The sequence below is a fragment of the Carcharhinus amblyrhynchos genome, chromosome 9 (assembly GCF_965287045.1).
Source record: "Carcharhinus amblyrhynchos chromosome 9, sCarAmb.v2.hapA, whole genome shotgun sequence".
NCBI lineage: Eukaryota > Metazoa > Chordata > Chondrichthyes > Carcharhiniformes > Carcharhinidae > Carcharhinus > Carcharhinus amblyrhynchos.
Window position 1 is genome coordinate 18,662,696 of NC_137332.1, and position 25,862 is coordinate 18,688,557.

The 25,862-nt window shown below is 41.9% G+C and overlaps 1 protein-coding gene across 1 annotated transcript; it reads left to right on the plus strand.

Moving 5' to 3' along the window:
• Positions 1–5: 5 nt before the first annotated feature.
• Positions 6–21,481, plus strand: hccsb (holocytochrome c synthase b). The gene is made up of 7 exons (XM_080196509.1): positions 6–151; positions 3,266–3,405; positions 4,090–4,244; positions 5,453–5,601; positions 7,876–7,995; positions 17,417–17,503; positions 20,255–21,481. Exons 2-7 carry the CDS (start codon positions 3,294–3,296, stop codon positions 20,454–20,456), a joined length of 825 nt encoding a protein of 274 aa, XP_080052635.1. The 5' UTR covers positions 6–151; positions 3,266–3,293; the 3' UTR covers positions 20,457–21,481.
• Positions 21,482–25,862: the final 4,381 nt, after the last annotated feature.

A 25,862-nucleotide genomic window follows, 5' to 3' on the forward strand; every position in this document is an offset into this window, starting at 1 on the left:
GTTTGTGGGAGCTGGGCCGGCTTAACCTTCAGCAGGGAGAGGCGCAGAGGTACGGACACGGTCACAGAGACAGAGACGGAGACAGAGACAGAGATAGAGAGAGCGGCTTCCTGCACATAGGCAGCGAGAGTTCCAGCAGCGGTTGTCGGAGGTAAGATCCCGAATACTCTCCCCTTTCCCCCGGCTCTACCTGAAGGGCCCGCACATTCCCTCGGTGTAAGGAGCCTCTGAGGTTATATAACCCCCTCTCTCTCCCTTTCCCCGTCCCCCTCTCCCTCTCACCCCCCCCCCTTCCTTCAGCCTACCCCCCCACCCCCCTCCACTGGCTCCACTCCCCTTCTGTCCTTCCTGAGGTTAGACTGACATTTGCCTTATTTGATTTGATTTGATTTATTATTGTCACATGTATTGACATACAGTGAAAAGCATTGTTTCTTGTGTGCTACACAGACAAAGCGTACTGCTCATAGAGAAGGAAACGAGAGAGTACAGAATGTAATGTTACTGTCACAGCTAGGGTTTTGATTTTGATTTGAAATGAATATTTATGTGGTATTTGATTTGATTTATTGTCACGTATTAACATAAAGTGAAAAGTATTGTTTCTTGTGTGCTATACCGAGAAAACATATTGTTCATAGAGAAGGAAATGAGAGCGTGCAGAATGTAGTGTTACGGTCATAGCTAGGGTTTTGATTTGAAATGAATATTTCTCATTGGTATTTGCTTTATTGTCATGTGTTAACATACTTAGAAAATACTTTTTTTGTGTGTGTTTTGCTGACAAAGCATATCGTTCATAGAGAAGGAAATGAGAGGGCGCAGAATGTAGTGTTACAGCCATAGCTAGGGTGTAGAGAAAGATCAACTTACATAACGTAAGAACATAATAGGAGCAGGAGTAGGTCATCTAGCCCTTCGAACCTGCCCCGCCATTCAACAAGATCATGGCTGATCTGAAGTGGATCAGTTCCACTTTCCTGCTTTCTCCCCATAACCCTTAATTCCCTTGTCTATCAGAAACATTCCCTTGTGTATCAGAAACTTAATGCGAGGTAAGTCTGTTTAAAAATCTGACAGCAGCAGGGAAGAACAATCGGTTGGTACATAACCTCATACTATTGTATCTTTTTCCCAATGGAAGAAAGTAGAAGAGAGAATGTCCAGGGTGTGTGTGGTCCTTACTTATGTTGGCTGCTTTGCTGAGGCAGTGGGAAGTGTAGATAAAGTCAGTGGATGGTAGGCTGATTTGCGTGCTGGATTGTGCTACATTCATGACCTTTTGTAGTTTCTTGCAGTCTTGGGCAGAGCAGGAGCCATACCAAGCTGTGATACACTATAGAAAGCATTCTTTCTGGTTGTATCTGTAAAAGCTGGTGAGATTCAGAGCTGACATGCCAAATTTCCTTAGCCTTCTGAGAAAGTAGAGGCGTTGGTGGGCTTTCTTAACTATGGGATCAGTGTGGGGGGATCAGGACAGGTTGTTGGTGATCTGGACACCAAAAAGACTTGAAGTTCTTGACTGTTTCTACTTCATCCCCATTGATGTAGACAGGGGTATGTTCTCCTTTACATTTCCTGAAGTTGATGACAATCACCTTTGTTTTGTTGACATTGAGGGAGAGATTATTGTTGCTGCACCAGATTATCTGTCTCATTCCTATACTCTGTCTCAGGTTTTGTACTGTCAATAGATATGGTTTCTATCTCACAGCAAGGTCCTGTGCTAGAAACATAGATAATAGGAGGAGTAGGCTATTCGATCCTTCAAGCCTACTCTGCCAGTCAGTGTGGCCAATCAGTATGACCTCCATTTCAATGTCATACCCCTGCACTCACCCTGCTTGCCTTCAGAGTCTAGAAATCAGTCTGTTTCCATTTTCAATATATTAGTGACCAGGTGACCACCCTCTAAATGAAGATGTTTCTCTTAATCTCAGTCTTAAATGGCCTGCTCTGTATCCTGAGAATGTGACCTCTTGTTCTAGACCACATCAGTCAGAGGAAACAACATTCTTGCATTCACCCTGTCCTGCCTATTCAGAATTTTATATTTCTCCTAAATTCCAATGAATACAGGCCCAGTTGGTCCATACAGTCCTTGTATGATGATTCTTCCATCCCAGTCAGTCTGGTGAAACTCACTGAACGATTATGACAATTATATGTTATGCTGTGATAACTGGATAATCTGTATTTGCTAGCCTTGTTTGATTTAAGTTATTGTCACGTACTAGGATACAGTAAAAAGTGTTGTTTCTTGTGTGCTCACAGGGAAAACATACCATTCATGGAAGTACCTAGGGGAAAATAGGTAGGATTCAGAATATAGTGTTGCGACTGCAGGTAAGGTGAAGAGAGAAATCAGTGAAATATATGATAGGACCAGTCAAAAGTCTGACAGCAGGGAAGATCATATTTTTCAGTCTGTTGGTTCATGTTTTCAGGCTTTTGTACCTTTTTCCTGACGCAAGAAGGTGGAAGAGAGTATGTCAGAAGTGTGGAGAGTCCTTGGTTTTTTTGGCTGCCTTCCTGAGGCATTGGGAAATGTAGAAGCAGTCAATGGATGGGAGGCTAGTTTGAAGGAGGACTGGGCTATGTTTGCAACAGTTTGTAGTTTCTTGCAGTCTTGGTCAAAGCAGGAGCCATATTAAACTGTGATACAATTGAATAGGATGCTTTCTATGTTAAATGTTGGCTGAGACACTGACTGAACTCCCCTGCTCTTCAAGAACTTGCATCAAATTTTTCATGCCCAGTTGAGTGGACAAATGAGGCCTCAATTTAGCATTTCATTGGAAAAAATTGACACCTTGGACAGTGCAGCATTCCCTCACTTCTGCACTATAAGTATTGAGATTACACACTTGCCTAGAATGGAATTTGAACCTAGAGCCTTGAAACAGGTTAGAGACATACAAGAATGAAGACTGACAATTTAACTGACTATTTGATGAGATTATAGAAGAGATAATTATTAAGATCATGGAAACTGGGTTTTTACAATCTAAGTAAAAATGAATTGCTTGCATGCATATTTAAAGTTGGAAATTGTTCTGAAAATGATTGCAAGGATTTTGTTAGTTTGATTTTCTCTTAATTACCTGTTCCTTTGAATTAACGTATGATTGGATGGTTCGCTTTGTATGTTTTTAACTGTCGGCAGTTAACTGTAAATGTGTTGGGTACATTTTAGTGTTTTGAGTGTTGATACTGCAGGATGTTCAGCTTACAGTAGGATTGTTGCTGTTCTCTCATTCCACAGGTACTCGAGGCCCGAATCCATCCAAAGGATGGGAGTCTCCACATCAGCATTACCAAACAGTGTGCAAACAGCTTCAGCTACTGTGACACCACAGGCAACATCACCTTCAGAATGTCCTATGCATCAAGCCAAGAAGGAAGGTAAGCATTTTAAAATTGTTGGAGCCTGAATTCCACTGTGTTTTATTGAAGCTTCGGATGTGTTGTGCAGCCAACTTGTAAAATTCTTGCATAGATGGAAATAGTAGAGTAAGTCATTCACTGTGATGAGTGCTTGTAAATACACTGTATAAAAAATGTAGCCTACATTGGGATATCTTTGAACTTGTATAATGTTTGAAATGATACTTAAAACTTGGGCATCTGATGTGCTTAGTGCAATTTTATAAGATGTGAATTTTAAATTTAAATCCAAACATATTTTAAGCAAATTTTGGAGGCAAAGGCTCTCATCATTATTGTGAAGTGTAAGATGCACCTTGGATTCACTTTGGAATAATGGCAACTAGTTTAATACATTACTTTGTATATTAGAATTAGTAGTAATCTCACAATATGGCTGCTTCAGGCATCTATGATATTAGCATTATGCCTGAACAAATATTTTAAACTCATTAGTCTGGGCATTACGCTGTGAATATTAATGTTATTGCTTTATTTACTTTGTTGTTTTCTCTTTCAAACTAACAAAGAACTTTAGGTATTATACTCAAGCACACAACAGAAATCCAAAACTATCACTGTGAAATAGCATTGATACAGATAACTGTAATAATTAAGTGATTTTTAAATTATTTGTTCTGTTTACAAACTGCGTTCTATCAGGTTGTCCAATGCATCAAGCAACTGCAACAGCTGCCTCAGTAGAGAATGCATCTTATCCTGTTCCTGCACATCAGGAGAGGGCATACGAATATGTGGAGTGTCCCATGAAAGCAGCTAACAGATCACAAACAGATGACATTGATCCCAGTAATATGGTAAGAATGACAGGATTTGTCTTGGTCTTTCAAATGCTGACATCCATGTTTTTTCTCACTTGTAAACTATTCTGTTTCATTGTCACCCTTCTGTAGAGGGACAGATTGAGGGAAAATCCAAACATGTCATAAAGCCGCAAAAGCATAAATAATGTCAAATGACTCATCCTGATTTTCATTTCGTGACTTAATACATTCTGATTCAGCAATATTTATTGTGCTCAGTAACATGAGACAGAAAGTGCCTTGCTAATCATTTTACAGACCTTGAGGTGAGGTGGATACTTTGAGTGTACTGTGTTGGTTTTCTTGAATTATCATATGATTGGTTGGAATCAAGGGTTATGGGGAAAGGGCAGGAAAGTGGAGTTGAGGATTAGCACATCAGATCAGTCATGATCTTATTGAATGATGGAGTAGACTTGATAGACTGATTCATAGAATCCTGAGGCCATTCGACCCATCAAGCTTGCACTAGCAACAATCCCAGCCAGGCCTAATCCCCATAACCTCGCATATTTACCTTGCTAATCCCTTGACATTAAGGATCAATTTATCATGGCCAGTCAACCTAACGGGCACACCTTTGGACTGTACAGGAAACCAGAGCTCCTGGAGGAAACCGCTGCAGACAGGGGGAGAATGTCCAAACTCCATGCTAACAGTCACCCGAGGTTAGAATTGAACCTGGATCCCTGGTGCTGTGAGGCAGCAGTGCTTGCTACTGTGCTGCCTTAAACTTTTATGGTCTACTTCTATAAGTTGAGCAGTTGAAGCTGAGATCTAAGGAACATGACCTTGCGAGGCATATGAGAGATGTTGCGTAATGACATGTATAAAATTATTATTGTTGCATCTTCTAATAAATTATTTCTGCTATGTCTTGCTTATAAATGAAGTAATAGAAATCTTACTGCACGTTTTAGGGAAGGTAGACTGCTTAGCTTACCTGTACTAGGGGAGAATTGTTCTGGGGAAGACAAACTTATTTTCAGCTGGAACTAAAACAGTGATTGTGCAAAGTGGTTTTTAAACTTTGAATTTTTTTCCCCTTGTTAAGATTAAGTGTTGTGAAATCAATTATTTTGAATGGGAGCTGTATTCACCTTTTGTGTCATATGTTATATTTCTTTGGAGGGGAGTTCATGGGGGTGTAGTTGGAGTATTTAATTGTATGAATAAGAACCTGGACGCTTTGTTTCTCGTAGATGCCGCCAGCTAACCAGGAGCCATCACCAGATCAGCCATATCCACTTTCTAAAGTCAGAGAGGAGTCTTCCATTCCTCGGACTTATTCAGACAAGCATTGGGTATATCCTTCAGAACAGATGTTTTGGAATGCAATGATAAGGAAAGGGTAAGCAAACAAAGATTTATTGTTCTGTTGACACTAATTAATACCCGAGTCTTTCGAGAATGTTACTTTCAGAATGTAAAAAAAGGGGAACTGGTCGATGTGGTCCATTCCCAAAGAGGAGGTCAGTAAACATAATTGGAACACATCAGATAGGCAGCAATATATTGGCATGGATTAAAGATTGGTTAATGGATGGAAAACATACTAGGAATAAATGAGTCATTCTCAGGTTGGGGATACTGCAAGGATCAGTAATTGGGGTCCCAGCTGTTGACTTGCATGTGGGGACCAAAGGTAATATTTCCAAGTTTGTGGACGACACACAACTAGGTGGGAATGTGTATTGTAAGGATGATGCAAAGAGGCTTTAATGGGATTTGGGCAGGCTTAATGAATGGGCAAAAATATGATAGATGGCATACAATGTAGATAAGTGTTGGGTTATCCACTTTGATAGTAAGAACCAAGGAGCAGAATATTTTTTAAATGGTGAGAGGTGGGGAAGCGTTGATGTCCCTAGAGCCCTGGGTATCCTTCTTAAGTCACTGAAGTGCGTGCAGCAAATAGTTAAGAAATCAGATGATACATTGGCCTCTATTGCAGAAGGATTTAAGTGCTGGAGATGTCTTCCTTCAATTGTTTAGAGCCATGGCTAGGCCACACTTGAGTGTTGTGTACAGATTTGCTCTCCTTGTCTAAGGAAAGATATGTTTGCCATGGAGGCTAAGTGGATGTTCACCAGACTAATTCCTGGGATGGCTGTCCTGTGAGGAGGGATTGAGGAGATTCTCTAGAATTTAAAAGAATGCAAGGTGATCTCATTGAAAGTAACAACATTTTTAAGGGGTGAGACAGGGTAGATGTGGAAGGGATGTTTCCTCAGGCTGGGGATTCTCGACCTCGGAGACAGGCTCAGAATAAGAGGCAGATAATCTGGGAATGAGATGAGGAATTTCTTTGTTCTTTAGAATTCTCTGCCTCAGGGTTGTCAAAATTCAGTTATTAAGTTCAGTTTGCACCCCCTTTATTGTGGAGTTCCACTAGAGGTAGCCAAAAATTGTTGATGATCGATGAAAGACTTGAATAAGGCACTCAGTGAATGTTAAAATGGGCGGCGCGGGCTTGTAGGGCCGAAGGGCCTGTTTCCTGTGCTGTGCTGTTCTTTGTATTGAGTGTTGAAAGCAGTGATTGATACATTTCTGGATAATGACAAAGGGATATGGGGCTAGCAGAGGAAAATGGCATCAAGGTAGATCATCTAGATTTTTCTTATTCATTCATGGGATGGTGCCGCTGGCTGGGCCAGCATTTAAAGCCCTTCCTACCAACATTTATTACCCATCCCTAATTGCCATTCAATTGAGTGGTTTAACATCCAGTCAACTTTGTTGCAGCCTGGAGACATGTGGATTTGCTTCCCTAAAGGACTTTTTTCTGACAATCATCTATTAACTCTAGGTTTTTTATTGTATTCAAATTTCTCCACCTGCCATGGTGAGATTCAAACCCTGGTCCCATTGCTGTAGGACTCTGCATACTGGTCCAGTGACAATACCATTACACCACTGCCTCCTCACAGCTGTGAGCAGAAGTAGGCTCAAAGGACTGAAGGTCCTCTTCCCATGTTCCTTTGGAGGGAACTGTTACAGATTTCAGTATCAGATTGAGTATCAGATTCCATTACTATTATCAGCCATTGGCTAAGCATAGGAATGTTATCTAGCCGTTTGATGTTTGCAGGTTAATTTCTGATTTCTTTCTATTGTCTAAATCTCTCCGCCTCCCTCAGTAATTGGGAAAAAATACATTCGTAGTTTTTTTTTGAATAATGTAAAGGAAGGGAATGCAGCTGGAATGATGAAAACTGACACAATATGGGGTAATCAACAAGGTTCCTGTTCCTGATTGCACTCAGTTACTTCTGCTAAAGGTGACGATGTGAAGACCTGACTGGGATCACCTCACATTTACGTTGTAAATACATGTCCCACCACTGATGCGGCATGGGTTTTATATTGCTAAGACATCTTAAGTATCAATGTGTAATTCAGATTAAATAATTTGGGTACTGAGTGCCTAGTATTCATCAGTGATGGAATACTATATTCTGGTTGTTGTAAGTGTTGTATATGAAAAGGGTCACAATTTTATATTCTGTAAGTCAACATTCTTTTCACTGAGTATAATTGTGTGTTTTGCTCAAGTAAATTGATTATTTGAATAGTGAGAAAGCTTTGGTTTAAAGTCCTATTCTATGTTGTAATTATTTTACAGGTGGCGCTGGCAGAAAGAAGACATTACAGCTGATGATATGTCAAACATTATTAAGATCCATAATCAGAACAATGAACAGGCCTGGAATGAAATACTGAAGTGGGAAGCACTCCATGCCAAGTAAGTTCAGAGTCCATAATAATATATCTATTGAACAGCAAGGTGAAAGCTGTCTGTTGATGCTATGAAATGAAATTGACATTGCAGTGCATTAGGTTATAATATATTGCATTACTTCATTTAATTAAAATGAACACCTAGAAGGCTAAATATACACAATCTTAGAGGGTTTATAGTCTTTTTAGTTATGAAAGTTCATATCGATTCTAACAACACCAAGTTAAAGTCCAACAAGTTTGTTTGGAAGCACAAGCTTTCAGAGCGCTGCTCCTTCACCAGGAAGGAGCAGCGTTCGAAGAGCTGTGATTCCAAATAAACCTGTTGGACTTTAACTTGGTGTTATGAGACGACTTACCGTGCCCACCCCAGTCTGACGCTGGCATCCCCACATCATATCAGTTCTGTTAATTATTTCCTCTTGCCTGTAGTAAGACTGATATTTTTTCCATTTGAAGCATCAAAGCAGGGAAATTAAAAGGAAATGCTATGGATTTTATTTTGTGAGCAAGGAATTAGTGATGTTATGGTAGTACATTGAAGGCTTCATTAGTGAATTGCCTGTTTAAGCACGTAAATAGGATTTGGTGAAGGTGATTTGGCTCTTTGACTGTACTACACCATTCAATAAAATGCTGATCTATCTTCTACCTCAATTCCACTTTTCTGCACTGTCTTCCATAGCTCTTAATTCCCTAACTACCCAAAAATGTATCTCAATGATTAAGTATCCACAGTCCTCTATGGTAAACTATTCCATTTTGTTACTTCCTTATCCTGGTTCTAAATGGTTAACCCCTTCTTCCAAACTGTACCTTCATGTTTAGAATCCCCATTTATCGTGATAAAATGACCACTCTCAAGTCTCGAACTTCAAATAAGCAGAATTTTTTTTTATTCCAGCATATTCAAGGGAGGAAAGCTCGGTCACCCAAAGAACTTTTCAGTAATCCATAGTTCTTGTCCTCCTGCTTTCACTGCAACATTTCATGACAGTTACTCATCCTTAACCATGCTATTCCATCAATGAATTGATCATGAAGGCCTGACCGATATTCTGATTATCTCCACCTTAAGCCTGCTAGCTTCCATGTTGACGGGATAAATGTGCCTTTTTCTGGTTGGCAAGGTTGTAAGAAAGAGGAAAAATATCCATGGCTAAGCAAGGAAGTTAAGGACAACATAAAGATAAAAATTAAGGCATACCATATTGCAAAAGTCAGTGGCAAGGCTGGAAGATTGGGAAACTTTAAGTATCAATAAAGGCTTACTTTAAAAAAAAGTAATAAAGAGCAAAGGTAAATTATGAAAAAGAAACTAGCACAAAATATTAAATAATAAAAGCTTCTACATATGTAAAAGAGAGTAGTTAAAGTAAATGTTGGTCCCTTGGAGGATGAGACTGGGGAGTTAATAGTGGGGAATACAGAAATGTCAGAGACACAAAATTAATATTTTGTCTCTTATTAAATTAATATTCTGGTGAACACTAGTACCATCCTAATAGTAATAGGTGATGAGAAAGGAAAGAATCATCAATAATGAAACAGCACTCATCAAACTACTAGGATCGAAGGCAGACAAGTCTCCAGAGCCTAATGGCCTTCATCCTTGGGTATTTACAGCAGTGGCAATGGAGATAGTGGATTCATTGGTTATAACCAGTGGACTGGAAAAATGCTAATGTAATGCTTATTCAAAAAGGGAGGGAGACACGAAGTAGGAAACTATAGAACAGTTAGTTTAACATCTGTTGTTAGGAAATTGTTAGAATCCATTATTAAAGAAGTAATAACAGGACATGTGGAAGGTCAAACACAATCTATCAGAGTTAGCATGTTTTTATGAAGGGTGAATCGAGTTTGACTAATTTGCTAAAATTCTTCAAAGATGTAACAAGCACAGCAAATAATGGGGATCTTGCAGATGTGGTGTATCTGGACTTCAGGAAGGTGTTTGAAAAAAGTGCCATACACAAGGTTAGATCATATGGGGTAAGGGGTGATTTATTAGCTTGGCTAGAAGACTAGCTAACTGACAAAAGACAGAGTCGGGATACTCATGGGGTGCCACAGGATTCGAACCTCAAGGCCCTAACTATTTACAAGTTATATTAATAACTTGGCTGCAGTAATAAAAAGTAATAACCAAATTTGCAGCTGAAACTAAAACAGGTGGAATAGTAAGTTGCAATGCGGAAATAAGACATTTACAAGTGGGTATAGATAGGTTAGCTGAGTGGGCCAAAATATGGCAGATGGAGTAAGAACATAAGAACATAAGAAACAGGAGCAGGAGTAGGCCATCTAGCCCCTCGAGCCTGCCCCGCCATTCAATAAGATCATGGCTGATCTGTTGTGGCTCAGTTCCACTTTCCCGCCCTCTCCCCATAACCCTTAATCCCCTCTCTTATCAAAAACCCATCAACCCGCTTCTTAAAAATATTTAGCGAGGCAGCCTCCACCACTTCAACGGGCAGAGAATTCCAGAGATTCACCACCCTTTGAGTGAAGAAGTTCCTCCTCAACTCTGTTCTAAACCGCCTCCCCTTTATCTTGAGGCTGTGCCCCCTAGTCCTACTGTCTTTTTTGAGCGGGAAGAGTCTCTCCACCTCTATCCTATCCATCCCATTCATCATCTTATACGTCTCAATGAGATCTCCCCTCATTCTTCTAAACTCTAGCGAGTACAAGCCTAGTTTATTCAGCCTCTCCTCATAGCTCAACCCCCTCAACTCCGGTATCAGCCTAGTAAACCTCCTCTGCACTCCCTCCAGGGCCAGAATATCCTTGCGCAGGTGCGGTGCCCAAAACTGCACACAGTACTCCAGCTGCGGCCTCACCAATGCCCTATACAGCTGCAGCAAGACCTCCCTACTTTTATATATATAACATGGATATATATAACATGGAGTATAACATGGATAAATGGTAGGTTAAAATTTTGGTCAGAAAAATGGAAAGGCAACTTATTACCTAAATGGAGAGAGACTTTGGCGTGCTTTGATACAAAAGGGTCTGGGTGTCCTCGTGCACGATTCGCAGAAAACTGGTATGCAGGTACAACAGGCAATAAAGGAAAGCAGATTGAATTTTGGCATTTATAGCTGAAGGAATAGAGTATAAAGGTAAGGAGACCAAAATTGTACACAGTGCTTCTAGTTGTAGCATCGCCAATGTCTTGTATGATTATACTAAAACCTAATTTCACACTTTACCGTATCTGCCATATTCTTTTCCACTCGCCCAATCTGTCTATATCTATCTGAAGCCTCTTTCTGTTTTCCTCACAATTAACTTTCCAACCTCTTTTGTATGTTAGCAAACTTGGACATGCTGCACTCTGTTCCTCTTATGCAAATCTCTAATATAGATTGTAAATAATTGATCTTTGATCTTTGCAATATCCTGCTAGTTATGAAAATGTCCTGTTATTCCTGCCTATTGGCCAATCCTTGGGTCTGTCTATTGGTCAATCCTTAATTCTTCACTCACAACCTTGATTACAAAGGAAATGGAGTACACCATACCTGTTGCTTTCCTAATTGCACGCTTGTGTCTGCATGCTGACTTCTGTGAATCATGAATAAGGATACCCAGGTCCCCCTCAATACCAATATTTCCAAGTTTTGCACCATGTGAAAGATATTCTGTTTCTCGAAAATAAATACGCACAATTCGGGAAACAAACAGAGCTGGCAGCCTCTGTAGCAAGAGAAAAACAAAAATGTTTCAGGTCTGTGACCTTTTATCAGAACTCTGCTTTTCAATTTTTCCTATTAAAGTCAATAACTTGACACTTCCCACATTGTGTTCCATTTGCCATGTTGATGTCCGCTCGTTTAACCTAACAGTTGTGACGATTGTTCACATCTATTACAATGTAATCAGCAACTTGGAAACATAATAGGTTTGGACAGGCATAACAGCCAGTGTATGTAGATTTTTTTCACATGTAGTCAATATGATATAAATCATTCTAGACCAGGAGATAATATCTCAATATCAAGTTCATTTCCATTTATTCATTTAATATGGAACATTTGATCTAAGGTCCATAATTGTATGTTAAATTGGATTTTCGTTGCTGAATCTTGTTTATAGTATTTATAAATAAGTGCTTTCATAACTTGAATTGTTTTGTAGTCAGTATGATGCATGGTTTATTAGATTAAATTGCTAAATATTTAAGAGTAAATTTTGATTTGATTTATTAATGTCACATGCATTACTACACGGTTAAAAATTGTCTCTTGCGCATTATACAGACAAAGCATACCTCCATAGAAAAGGAAATGGAGTGCACAGTGTAGTGTTACAGTCATAGCTAGGGTGTTGAGAAAGATCAACTAAGCACAAGGTAGGTCCATTCAAAAGTCTGACAGCAGCAGGGAAGAAGCTGTTCTTGAGTCGGTTGGTATGTGACCTCAGACTTTATCTTTTTCCCGATGGAAGAAGTTGGAAAAGAGAATGTCCTGGGTAGGTGGGCTCCTTAATTATGCTGGCTGTTTTGGCGAGGCAATGGGAAGTGTAGACAGAATTAATGGGAGTCTGGTTTGCGTAATGGATTGGGCTACATTCACAACCTTTTGTAGTTTTTTGCAGACTTGGGCAGAACAGGAGCCATACCAAACTGTGATACCAGCAGAAAGAATGCTTTCTATGGTGCATCTGTAAACATTGGTGAGAGTTGTAGCTGACATGCCAAATTTCCTTCGTCTTCCGAGAAAGTAGAGACATTGGTGGGCTTTCTTAACTAATAGTGTCAGCATGGGTGGACCAGGACAGGTTGTTGGTGATATGGACACCTGAAAACTTGGAGCTCTTGATCCTTTCTACTTCATCCGTTAATGTAGACAGGGGCATGTTCTCCTTTACACTTCCTGAAGTTGATGACAATCTCTTTCATTTCGTTGATGCTGAGGGAATGATTATCGTTACCACACCAGTTCACTAGATTTTCCGTAATTCATAGGAGACTGCTGATGGTGGAGATCTGAGATAAAACAGAAAATTCTGGAATAAGCACTCTGCAAATCGAGGACGAAAGAGCACAGATTTAAAGTGATCTGCAGAAAAAGCAAATGTTAATGTGGAAATAAACCTTTTCACCAATAGTTGGAATTTGGAATGCACTGCTGAAAATGTGGTGGAAGCAGGTTCAGTTGGGGCCTTCACAGGGCGTTAGATGATTATTTGAATAGAAAAATGGCAAGGATATAGGGAATGGCTCATTTGAAGAGTGGGAATAGACACAATGGGCCAAATGGCCTCCTTCAGCAAAAATGAAGTGAGGAAAGTTAAGATTGATTCAACAGTTCACCAGCTTGAAACTTTAGTTCTGTTTCTGCTGCAAGACCTGAGTATTTCCAGCATTTTCTATTTCCAATTGCAGAATGTTAAACCAAAATGTGCAAAAACCTGTCTGTTACAGGAAAATGAGAATGAGTTTGCTAATCAAGTTTCACTCAGAGAGCCCCTCAGGGACTATTCATGTTTGCGTTATCATATGTGATTTTTAACAATTCTAACTATCTATTATTTATAAAAATATTAATAAGGCAATTCCCTGTAATGTGTTTAATTTATTTAAAGTCCTGTAGGATCAAATATCAGTACAATTTTTGTGTTATTTTTACTCATTCATAGGAGGTTGAAATTGTTGCTAAGGTCAATATTTATTGCACACCTAGAATTGTCCTTATGAAGGTAACTGGAAGCTGCCTTGAACCACTACAGGCTTTGTGGTGTCGATGGGCCCACAGGTTGGTGGTCCAGTAACACTGAAGATTTCCAAGTCAAGATGGCATCTGACTTGAAGGGAAACTTGCAGGTGGTGACTGTCCTTATTCATCTAGGCGGCAGAAATTGTGCATTTGGAAGAAATATTAGTGAGTTGATGCAGTGCATCTTGCGGATAGTGCACAGTGCTGCCACTGTGCATCAGTGATAGAGGGAGTGAATGTCACTGTAGTGGATTGAGTGCCAATGAAGAGGATTGCTTTGTCCTGGTTGGTGTCAAGCTTCTTGAACTTTAATCATCCAGATAAGTGGAGAGTGTTCCATCAATCCCGCACTTGTGCTTTGTAGATGGTGGACTGATATAAGAACGTAAGAAATAGGAGCAGGAGTAGGCCATCTAGCCCTTCGAGCCTGCCCCGCCATTCAATAAGACCATTGGCTGATCTGAAGTGGATCAGTTCCACTTTCCCGCTTTCTCCCCATAACCCTTAATCCTCTTGCCTACCAAAACCTACCTACCCGTGTCTTAAATATATTTAGCGAGGTAGTCTCCACCACTAACGGGCAGTGAATTCCAGAGATTCACCACCCTTTGAGTGAAGAAGTTCCTCCTCAACTCCGTTCTAAACTGCCCCCCCCCCCCCCCCCCCCCATCTTGAGGCTGTGCCCTCTAGTCCTTCTATCCTTTCTGAGCGGGAAGAACCTCTCTACCTCTACCCTATCCATCCCCTTCATCATCTTATACGTCTCAATAAGATCCCCCCTCATCCTTCTAAACTCCGAGTACAAGCCCAGTCTATTTAGCTTCTCTTAGTTCAACCCCCTCAACTCCGATATCAGCCTTGTGAACCTCCTCTGCACTCCCTCCAAGACCAGAATATCCTTGCGCAAGTGCGACGACCAAAACTGCACACAGTACTCCAGCTGCGGCCTCACCAGTGCCCTGTACAGTTGCAGCAAGACCTCCCTGCTTTTATATTCATTCCCCCTCGCTATGAAGGCCAGCATCCCATTTGCGTTCCCGATCACCTGCTGCACCTGTAGGCTGGGTTTTTGTGACTCATGCACAAGGACCCCCAGGTCCCTCTGCACCGTAGCATGCTGCAGCTTTTCACCCTTTAAATAGTAATCCCTCCTACTATTATTCCTGCCAAAGTGGATAACCTCACACTTGCTAACATTGTACTCCATCTGCCAGGTCCTCGCCCACTCGCTCAGCCTATCTAGATCCCTCTGCAGGCTTTCCGCACAATTTGCTTTTCCACTTATCTTCGTGTCATCAGCAAATTTCGACACCCTACACTCAGCCCCCTCCTCCAGATCATCTGTATAAATGGTAAATAGCTGAGGCCCCAGCACCGATCCCTGGGGCACTCCACTAGTCACCAACTGCCAATCCGAATAGCACCCATTGATACCAACTCTCTGCCTCCTATTAGACAGCCAATCCTCTATCCACGCTAACACCTTACCCCCTACTCCATGCCCCCTAAACTTCTGTAGCAACCTTTTGTGTGGCACCTTATCAAACGCCTTCTGAAAATCGAGAAACACCGCATCCACCGGTTCCCCTCTGTCCACTGCACTAGTCACATCCTCATAGAATTCCAATAAATTCATCAGACACGACTTCCCCTTAACGAATCCGTGCTGCATCTGCTCTGTCAAACAATTCTTCTCAAGGTGCCTCGCTATTTCTTCTTTGATGGATTCGAGCATTTTTCCTACAACAGACGTTAAACTAACTGGCCTATAATTCCCTGCCTTTTGCCTGCTACCCTTTTTAAACAGCGGCGTAACATTAGCCATTTTCCAATCTTCCAGCACTTCCCCGGACTCCAGCGAGGTTTGGAAAATAATCACTAAGGCATCTACTATCACCTCTGCCATTTCCTTCAGAACCCTGGGATGCATTCCATCCGGTCCTGGGGACTTGTCCACCATCAGTCCCGCTAGTCGATCGAGCACTACCTCTCTAGTGACAGTGATCGTATTCAGGCCCTCAACTCCTACCATCCTTCTATCTTTAATACCCGGCAAACTATTCGCGTCCACCTCCGTGAAGACTGAGGCAAAGAACTTATTTAAGGCCTCAGCCATTTCCTCATTCCCCACCACTAAATCCCCCCCCTCATTCTCTAAGGGTCCAACATTCACCCTAGCCAGCCTCCTCCTCTTCATATATTTATAAAAACTCTTACTATCCTTTTGTTTGACTATGGGAAGTCAACAGGTAAGAATTCACCTTTGAGAATTCTGACTTGCCTTTGCAGCCACAATATTTATGTGGCTAGTCCTGTTCAGCAATGGTAATGCTATTGAAAGCTAAAGGGAGGTGTTTTATTACAATCTCATAGCAAGTGAGCATTTATTTCTCATTTGCCCTTGAGAAGATGGTGGTAAGCTGCTGCTGCAGTTCTTCTGGTGTAGGTACACCCAGGAAGGGTGTTCCAAGATTTTGATCTACCAGCAGTGAAGGAATGGCGATATCGTTCCAGGTCAGGATGGTATGTAGCATAGAGAGGAATTCCCAGGTGGTGGAGGTCATAGGTTTGGAAAGTGTTATCAAAGAGCCCTGGTCAATTGCTGCAGTGCATCTTGTAGACAGTGCACATTGTGTGTCAGTAGTGACGTTGAAGTTGGGCAAGAGAGTGCCAATCAAGCAAGCTCCTTTATCCTGGATACTGTCAAACTTATGTTGTTGGAGCTGCACTCATCTAGACAAGTGGCAAGTGTTTTATTACACTCCTGACTTGTGTCTTGTGGACAGGCTTTGGGGAGACAGGAGGTGCGTTACTTTCCACAGAACTTCCAGTCTCTGGTCTGCTCTTCTAGCCACAATACTTACATGGTTAGTTCAGTTTCTGGCCAATGGTGACTCCCATGATGTTGATGATAGGGAATTCAGCGATAGTAATGCCATTGAATGTCAAGAGGAAATAGTTGGACGTTCTCTTGTCGGAGATGGTCTTGCCTGGCACTGAGATGGCATGAATGTTGTTTGCCACTCTTCAGGTCAGGCTTGGATATTATCCAAATGCAGCATACCTGGACATGAACTGCTTCAGTATCTATGGAGTTATAAATGGTGCTGAACATCGTGCAATAATCAGCAAACATTCCCTCTTCTGATCTTAAGATGGAAGGAAGGTCAGTAATGAAGCAGCTGAAGATGATTGAGCCTAGGGCACTACCCTGAGGAACTCCTGTGATGATATCCTGGAGCTGAGTTGATTGACCTCCAATAACCACAACCATCTTCCTTCGTGCCAAGTATGGAGAGTTTCCCCTTGATTCCCACTGACTCCAGTTTTTCTAGGGCTCCTTGATGTCCAGGACAGTTGTTTTTGGTTCACTGCTGGAATTCAACTCTTTCTTGTGTATTGAGGTCAGGAGCTGAGTATGGAGAGAACAGCAGTGAGTAGGTTATTGCTCAGTAAATGCCACTTGTTGATGACACTTTCAATCTTTGTCACCTTCAGGTGTTTTTTTTTTCTCAGAATCATAACTAACGTGAAAACCTCAATTTCTGACAAAACTTAAAGTTCACAAAACATGAATTCAGTCACTCTGCCACATAATATTCTGGGTATTCAATATATGGAATAAAGCTGTAAGAGCCGTATTGGGCTTTATTATCAGTTTAGCTAAGTTAAACATACTTGATTTTTTTTGTGTTTTAGGGAATGCCCGTGTGGACCTTCATTACTCCGCTTTGGGGGAAAAGCAAAGGAATATTCACCAAGAGCTCGACTTCGTTCTTTAATGGGGTATGTAATGATCTATTTCATGGCCTTACTTAATGTAGTTAGATTATGCAAGAATTGGACACATTTCTAAAAAGTGTGTCAAATACTTTTTTAAAGTTTGTGTATTATTATCACAAGTAGACTTGCATTAACACTGCAATGAAATTACTGTGAAAATCCCCCAGACGCCACAGTCTGGCACCTGTTTGGGTACACAGAAGTTGGTATAGCTAATGCGCCTAACTAGCATGTCTTTTGGATTGTGGGAGGAAACCCACGCAGACACCAGGAGAACATGCAGACTATGCATAATGACCCAAGCTGGGAATTGAACCCAGGTCCCTGGCTCTGTGAGGCAGCATGCTAACCACTGTGCCACCCATAGTCATAGGCTGCATGATATTTTTGAGGATGTAAATGAATTGTGCCGTGGTATTTTTGGAACAAGTACAACCATCATGGGGGGTGTGTGATGTCGGTGGGTAGAAGAGAACTTGGTAACCAGCTGTTTGAAATTTTGCTGTGCTCCAGGGTCACTGAGTGCATTTACTTGACTCCAGCCTAATTACACTGCCAGTTATACTCTAATACTATCCCTGGTCCTCACCAGTGATACTGTAGATCTGGCTGTTAACCTCTTAATCTGCCTATGGTAGCTTCATTTGATTAGACTTTTGAGGTTAAGAATTCCCTTTGAGGGTGAGCAAATTGTATACATAAGCCACTGCTCCCCCATTCTTTGGGGCAAGAAAGACCATTATAGAACAATCAACAATCTAATTACTTTGTATTAAACGTGAGTGAACTTAAAGTCAGGGAATCGCCATGAGATACACTTGTGCAGTTGATTTTCTGCCTTATTTCTTCCTTTCAGTATGCAGTGACTGGCATCTACTGGAGTTTGGAATGTACTGCACTGGGCATGGTTACTTAAAAACCTATTCCCAAAACTGTGCTGACGATAAATATGTCACTCCTGTTATTCACATGGTACTTTTTAAAAATGTTTGCATACATAATTTTTAATGTAATCCAAGTTTGCATTATCATTTTACTTGCAAATCATTAAAAAAAAATGAAAATAACACCAGTATTTTAACATTAAAACTCTCAAGGCACTTCACAAATGAAGCCAGGGAATTGGATACTGAACTACAGAAGGAAAGATTAGGGAAGTGAACAAAAATCTGGTTGAAGATCTGGCTTTGAGAACCTTTTTACCAGGAGAAGTTGGGGAGAGAGAGGGGGTTTAAGAATGAAATTGTAGAGAATGGTGTCAAGCTGACTGTTTTTCCATCACCTATGATTGCTGAAAATGGCATTATAACAGCATTGAAAGATGTGTTAATTGTATCAGTCCAAATTTTATGGTAGTATTGATGTTCACTTTCATTTCTCGGAAAATTGCAGCACCTCACATGCCCTGGTAATCATGGAAATCCTATCTGAGATTCTAAGCTTCTGCATAGGTTGCACTGTCAAACTCCCTGCAGACTGCAATCAATTAAAGTTAAGTGAACTGATGGGAACTTCCACTTTTATACTATTAATTTCACTTAAAAGCCCTTGAAAAATTTGTCTTGCTGAATGGGTTTTAACAATGTACCAGGCTCATAATTACTGTTAAGCAGCCCCTCTCACTTTGTCAGATTTCTTCATTATAATGTCTGTTTTGTTCTGTGGAATGATATTAAAAGTAAAGGGTTCCCTGTCCCCTGTTTTAACTTCCCCAGTTTTCTATCTGTGAGAATTATTCAAGGTGAACCACTGCCTACCCTTGCTGCAAGTTGCCAAGAGATCCCTGTGACTTGTTGCTGGATTCAAATTAACACTGGAAAGAGGAAATTCATGGCATAGCGACAGCTAGGTTTTTGTGGGCAGCTTTCTTCAAGCTGATGAGTGTCATCCCTTCGCTGCTGACAGCAACATCTGGCCATTTATCTAAATGACTATCGCACCCTGATCAGTAGATGCTGTTTAAAATTAATCTCATGTTGATTTACATATGATTGTTAAAGCATTGAATCGAATTGTGACTTAATTTCGTCAGATGTCAAGAAAAACCTGCTCTTACTCAATCCATATCCCTCTATTCCCTCCCTATTCATGTAGCCATCCAGATACCTCTTAAATGTCACTAATGTGCCTGCTTCCACCACCACCTCTGGCAGTGTGTTCCAGGTACTCACCACTCTCTGCGCGAAAAACTCCTCCTCCCCCAGCCTGTGCACACTTGTCATTGACACTTTCACCCTGGGGGGAAAAAAACTAGGAATACTTTGAAGAAAAACAGGGCAGATATCCTGGTCAATGTTTATCCCCTATCGACATCACAGAACAGATTATCAGAAGCTTGCTGTATGTAAATTGGCTGTCACCTTTGCCTACATTAACTGTAATTCAATTTCAAACATACTTTATTTAGCTTCAGAACACCCAGACATTTGGTGGAGATGGAGCCTTTTTCTGAGAAGTAGAAAAGCAAGACAGTGTTGAAAAAAATACCAAATAATAAATGGCTTAATGTCATCTCATCTTTCAATTGCACCTACAAAAATAAATGTTGCTGAGCTTAAACATTTTGAAGGAATATATCACGAATTTAGTGGTTTATGTTGAAGCAAGTAAGTAAGTGAGTCACTATGACCTGGGCCACCTGTGTTTGACACTAATGACATTATTTCAGTTGTAAAAGTCTGCATGTATTTAGTGTATAATTGTTCTTGCGAGGTGACTATGATATCTCAATGGATTATTTTAAAATCCCGCTAGGTATGAGCTACCCTTTGATCGCCATGACTGGATTGTGAACCGTTGTGGAAAAGAAGTGCGATATGTGATTGATTACTACGACGGAGGTGAAGTTGACACGTCAACGTACCAGTTCACTGCTCTAGATGTGCGCCCTGCTCTGGATTCCTTCAGTGCAGTGTGGGACAGAATGAAAGTGGCATGGTGGCGCTGGACTTCATAACCTCTGCTTGAATTGTAGTATTTATTGCACATGAGCCTTTGGATGTCACATCTTTAAATGTTTTAAAATCAAAACTGAATTATCTGCAAATAACAACTGGACAACTTGCACCTGCCATTGACCAGATGATGCACACTTAAAAATTCTGAACTCTTTAAAACCGTTCTGATCACACCTGTGGATGCAGTTTGTCTTAATTCTAGACTTGATAAATGTGTTGTATGTATTCTATACATTTAGTTCTTGTAATTGCTGATAAGGAATAATCAATCAAAATTCATTTATTTTGACGGTGAAGACATGTCCTGGGGAATTATTTTCATGAGGCCTTGCCCCAGTGTATTAATTTTAAAAAGTATTATACTTGACTATTTCTTCTAGAGTTTGAATGGCCTGATGGAATACAGGGGTCACTGCAGTCATGAGACTCTTCCTGTGCTTTCAGTTCAGTAGTGCTTGGGAATTATGGTGCAAAGCTGTACACGTCCAGTGCTTCCCCCTCGGCTTTGGGACTGAGCAGCAACTCTTCAAAATGGACTAATTACAGTAATTTTCCTGATGTACAGAGAGCTGAACGAGTGCTGAAAAATAAAGATGCAGCAGTAAAATCTTAGCTTCTCTGTTAGGTTGGGAGGTACTTGTTGAAAATTCCTTCCCCCTGCCCCCAAACACTTTTGCTAAGTCTCCCTTGTTGTATTTTCCTTAATGGCAGGCAACAAACTTGATACAAGATCCAAAATAAATTTTTCCATGACATAACTATTGTAGAGGTTTCAGAATATGAGGTAAATTCATCTGAACGAAAAAAGTTCAAAACCATAAGGTGAGAGACAACATTCTAATTTCCGCATTCCATACGCCAATATTCTATGTTAATAATTCATTCAAGGTCTCAATTTTGACTTTATTCATTATTGCCTAGGTTTATTTGCTGGGAGGATTCATGCTCTGGGAACACTGGTGATCCTCATTATGATTTGTGTGTACTAAACTTGCACAGCTGCAATAAAAGTATTTTTATCCAAACGTACATAAATAGTTACAACTGTATCCTCCATTCGAACTTTCAGTGAGTTGTTCCCAAGATTAGAATGCTAATCTTTGGTTGTTGTACTTCACTGAAGCAGAGAATCACTGTTCTGGATACGAGCCTGAAAATGAATATTTGTTGCAGCTGACTTCTGCCTAACTGCTCTGGGCTTGAGTAATAGCATATGAAATTAATGTTGGGTACACAGAACCTGTGTAGGTTTCTCAGCCATTTGACTTGAGCCCTCGGCAAACCGTGCTTGCCTAAGTGCAATCAAGTCCTGAAGTTTGAGTCTTCCGCTACTAATGGTGCATGCGAGCACAAACTTGCCATTCTCCAGGGGAGGTGGGGCTGATGGCAATAGAGAATATTTTCTTTGTGCCCCACAATATCCCCAGCACTAATCTTTCTTAGAATCTTTGCAGTGCAGAAGGAGGCCTTCACACCCATTGAGCCTGCACCCATGACAATCCCACCCAGGTCCTATCCTCTTAAAACCCACCTATTTACCCTGCTAAGCCCCCTAGCAACGAAGGGGCTATTTAGCATAGCCAATCCACACATCTTTGGACTGTGGGAGGAAACCCACACAGACATGGGGAGACTGTGCAGACTTGACACAGGCAGTCCCCTGAGATCAGAATTGAATCCGGATCCCTGGCACTGCGACAGCAGTATTTCCCAATATGTCGCCTACTTTCCCAGCCTGCCAAACATCCGGTCGTACCTGAGTGCTTGCAGCATGGTGTGGGACTGCATGGTACACAGACACTGTCCAGAGTTCTGTCAGACTCAGCTTTAAGGGCGGCATGGTAGCACAGTGGTTAGCACTGCTGTCTCAGAACGCCATGGACCTGGTTCAGTTCCCGGTTTGGGTCACTCTGTCTGCATGTTCTCCCCGTGTTCGAGTGGTTTTGTCTGAGCGCTCTGGTTTCCTCTCACGTAGATAGTGACCCAAGCCAGGAATCAAACCGGGTCCCTGGCACTGAGAGAAGCAGCAGTGCTAACCACTGTATCACACTTAATCATGGCTGACATTCAATATCTTGATCCTCCCATATCCCTTTAGCCCCAAGAGCTATATCTAATTTCTTCTTGAAATCGCACAATATTTTGGCCTCTGTGGTAGTGAATTCCACACATTCTCAACTCTTGGGAAGTAATTTCTCCCCATCTCAATTTAGTCCTGGATTCTCCCACCATTCCCCCAAACATTGACCTGTTTCTTTTCTTGCAGAAAGAAAAAGGGGCGGCAGGGTAGCACAGTGGTCAGCACTGCTGCTTCACAGCTCTAGGGACCCGGGTTCGATTCCTGGCTTGGGTCACTGTCTGTGTGGGGTTTGCACGTTCTCCTTGTGTCTGCGTGGGTTTCCTCCGGGTGCTCCGGTTTCCTCCCACAGTCCAAAGATGTGCAGGTTAGGTTGATTGGCAATGCTAAAATTGCCCCTGACATGCACAAGTTAGAGGGATTAGTGGGTAAAATACGTAGGGATATGGGGGTAGGGCCCGGGTGGGATTGTGGTCAGTGCAGACTCGATGGGCCGAAGGGCCTATTTCTGCACTGTAGGGTTTCTATTGGGAACATTCTCAATCTACCCTGTCTAATTCTAAAAATGTACGGATTAGGTAGATTGGCCATTTTAAATTGCCCCTTTAGTGTCAGGCAAGCTAGCAGGGTAAATATGTGGGGTTGAAGGGTTTGGGTTGGATCATGATCAGTGCAGACTCGATGGGCCGAATGGTCTTTTTCCGCACTGCAGGAATTCTATGATCTCTTTCAAAATTGCACAGGCTTTCAAGATAATCATCTATTATCCTTTGCCACTGGGATCCACTTGTGGAACACTCAGAAACGAGACCCCAGATTCTACTTCCCTCCTGTGGTGTCCTTTCTGTGGAGGGAATGCAACCAAGGTTTACCAGGCTGATTCATAAGAACATAAGAACATAAGAAATAGGAGCAGGAGTAGGCCATCTAGCCCTTCGAGCCTGCCCCGCCATTCAATAAGATCATGGCTGATCTGTCGTGGCTCAGTTCCACTTTCCCGCCCTCTCCCCATAACCCTTAATCCCCTCTCTTATCAAGAACCCATCAACCCGCTTCTTAAAAATATTTAGCGAGGCAGCCTCCACCACTTCAACGGGCAGAGAATTCCAGAGATTCACCACCCTTTGAGTGAAGAAGTTCCTCCTCAACTCCATTCTAAACCGCCTCCCCTTTATCTTGAGGCTGTGCCCCCTAGTCCTACTGTCTTTTTTGAGCGGGAAGAGTCTCTCCACCTCTATCCTATCCATCCCATTCATCATCTTATACGTCTCAATGAGATCTCCCCTCATTCTTCTAAACTCTAACGAGTACAAGCCCAGTTTATTCAGCCTCTCCTCATAGCTCAACCCCCTCAACTCCGGTATCAGCCTAGTAAACCTCCTCTGCACTCCCTCCAGGGCCAAAATATCCTTGCGCAGGTGCGGCGCCCAAAACTGCACACAGTACTCCAGCTGCGGCCTCACCAATGCCCTATACAGCTGCAGCAAGACCTCCCTACTTTTATATTCAATCCCCCTCGCTATGAAGGCCAGCATCCCATTCGCCTTCCTGACCACCTGCTGCACCTGCAAGCTGGGTTTTTGCGACTCATGCACAAGGACCCCGAGGTCCCTCTGCACCGTCGCCTGCTGCAGTTTTTTGCCACGTAAGTAATAGTCCTTCCTACCATTCTTCCTACCAAAGTGGACCACCTCACACTTGCCAACATTAAATTCCATTTGCCATTTCCTGGCCCATTCGCCCAGCCTATCTAGATCCTTCTGCAGACTCTCCACACCCTCCGCACAATTTGCCTTTCCCCCAATCTTGGTGTCATCAGCAAATTTCGACACCCTGCACTCGGTTCCCTCCTCCAGATCATCTATATAAATGGTAAATAGCTGAGGCCCCAGCACCGACCCCTGGGGCACCCCACTAGTCACCAACCGCCAATCCGAATAGCACCCATTGACCCCCACTCTCTGCCTCCTATTTGACAACCAATCCTCTATCCACGCTAACACCCTACCCCCAACTCCATGTCCCCTGACCTTCTGCAATAACCTCTTGTGAGGTACCTTGTCAAACGCCTCCTGGGATGGTGGGTCTGAGAAGGGGCTTAAGTCGGTTAGAATTGTATTCATTGGAGCTTACAAGAGTGAAAGGGGATCTCACAGAAACTTTTAAAATTCTAAAAAGATTAGACAGGATAGATTCAGAAACAAATTGTGGAGTTTGCACATTCTCCCTGTTTCTGTGTTGTTTTCCCCGGGGTGTTTCAGTTTCCTCCCAAAGATGCGCAGGTTCGGTGGATTGACAGTGCTAAATCGCCCCTTAGCGTCAGGGGGACTAACTAGAGTAAATGCATGAGGGTAGAGGAACAGGTCCTAGGTGGGATTATGGTTGGTGCAGACTTGATGAGCTGAATGGCCTCCTTCTGTGGAGTAGGATTCTATGATTCCATGAATGATAGAGCGGGCCCGAAGGGCTAAATGGCCTTCTCCTGCTTCTACTTTCTGTTTCCCCGTCCAATGTAAATTTTTCACTTTTTAAATATATATCCAATCCCCTTTGGAAAGTTGCTATTCAATTTCTGCCTGCAGTCTTTCATTACAGATCATATTAACACACTGCACTTTTAAAACTCTCAGCTCTCCTGTGGTTCTTCTTGCCAATTATATCTCCATTAGAATTCACAAGGAATTTCTTTATGTAAGAGGGTTTTTGGAGATTTGAACTCTTTGCTGCTGTGAGGGCTGAAGGTAGAGGCCGCTGTGCCAATGATTGAAAATTGGATTTGCTTTGGAAGCAGAGAAGGAGATGAGGTTGGGAGTACGGCCAAGGTTGGCTGAATTGTCGCTAATCAATGGACATGTGACTGCTTAACAATCTGGAATGTTACTGTGCAGGGAACAGACAGCAGGCACAACTAATCCTCTCTTTAAGGTGTAGGCACATAGAGTAATCTTAGAAGGACGGTGTAGCTCAGGCTTGTCCAGCCTTTTGCATGGGGGGACATATTTAAATTTTTCATACATTGGTGGGGGAGATCGAGATGAGCAAATTTCAGAGACGTTAAGGTTTTACACAGCGCTAAACATGTATTTCAAAGCAAAAAGCTGACCTAGGGAAAGAAACAACTAGCTGAGCAACAAAAAAATGCAATAAATTAGTAATAATAGAGACAGCCATTAGAGTGTGAAAGGGTAGGAGAGTGTGTGTGTCTGGCTCACTCTCAGTTTAGCATGCTCACTCACTCACCCCCACCCACTATCAGAGTGCCTCCCTCCTTCACTCAGCCACCCTCACAGACACTGCCATCATCTTGCACGTTCGAACATACACTCAT

Excerpts from the sequence above, each read along its gene's own strand:
- hccsb (XM_080196509.1), top strand. The coding sequence starts at position 3,294 with ATGGGAGTCTCCACATCAGCATTACCAAACAGTGTGCAAACAGCTTCA. Across the intron at positions 7,996-17,416 it reads TGGGAAGCACTCCATGCCAA|GGAATGCCCGTGTGGACCTT; the intron begins GTAAGTTCAGAG and ends TTTGTGTTTTAG. Across the intron at positions 17,504-20,254 it reads CGACTTCGTTCTTTAATGGG|GTATGAGCTACCCTTTGATC; the intron begins GTATGTAATGAT and ends AAATCCCGCTAG.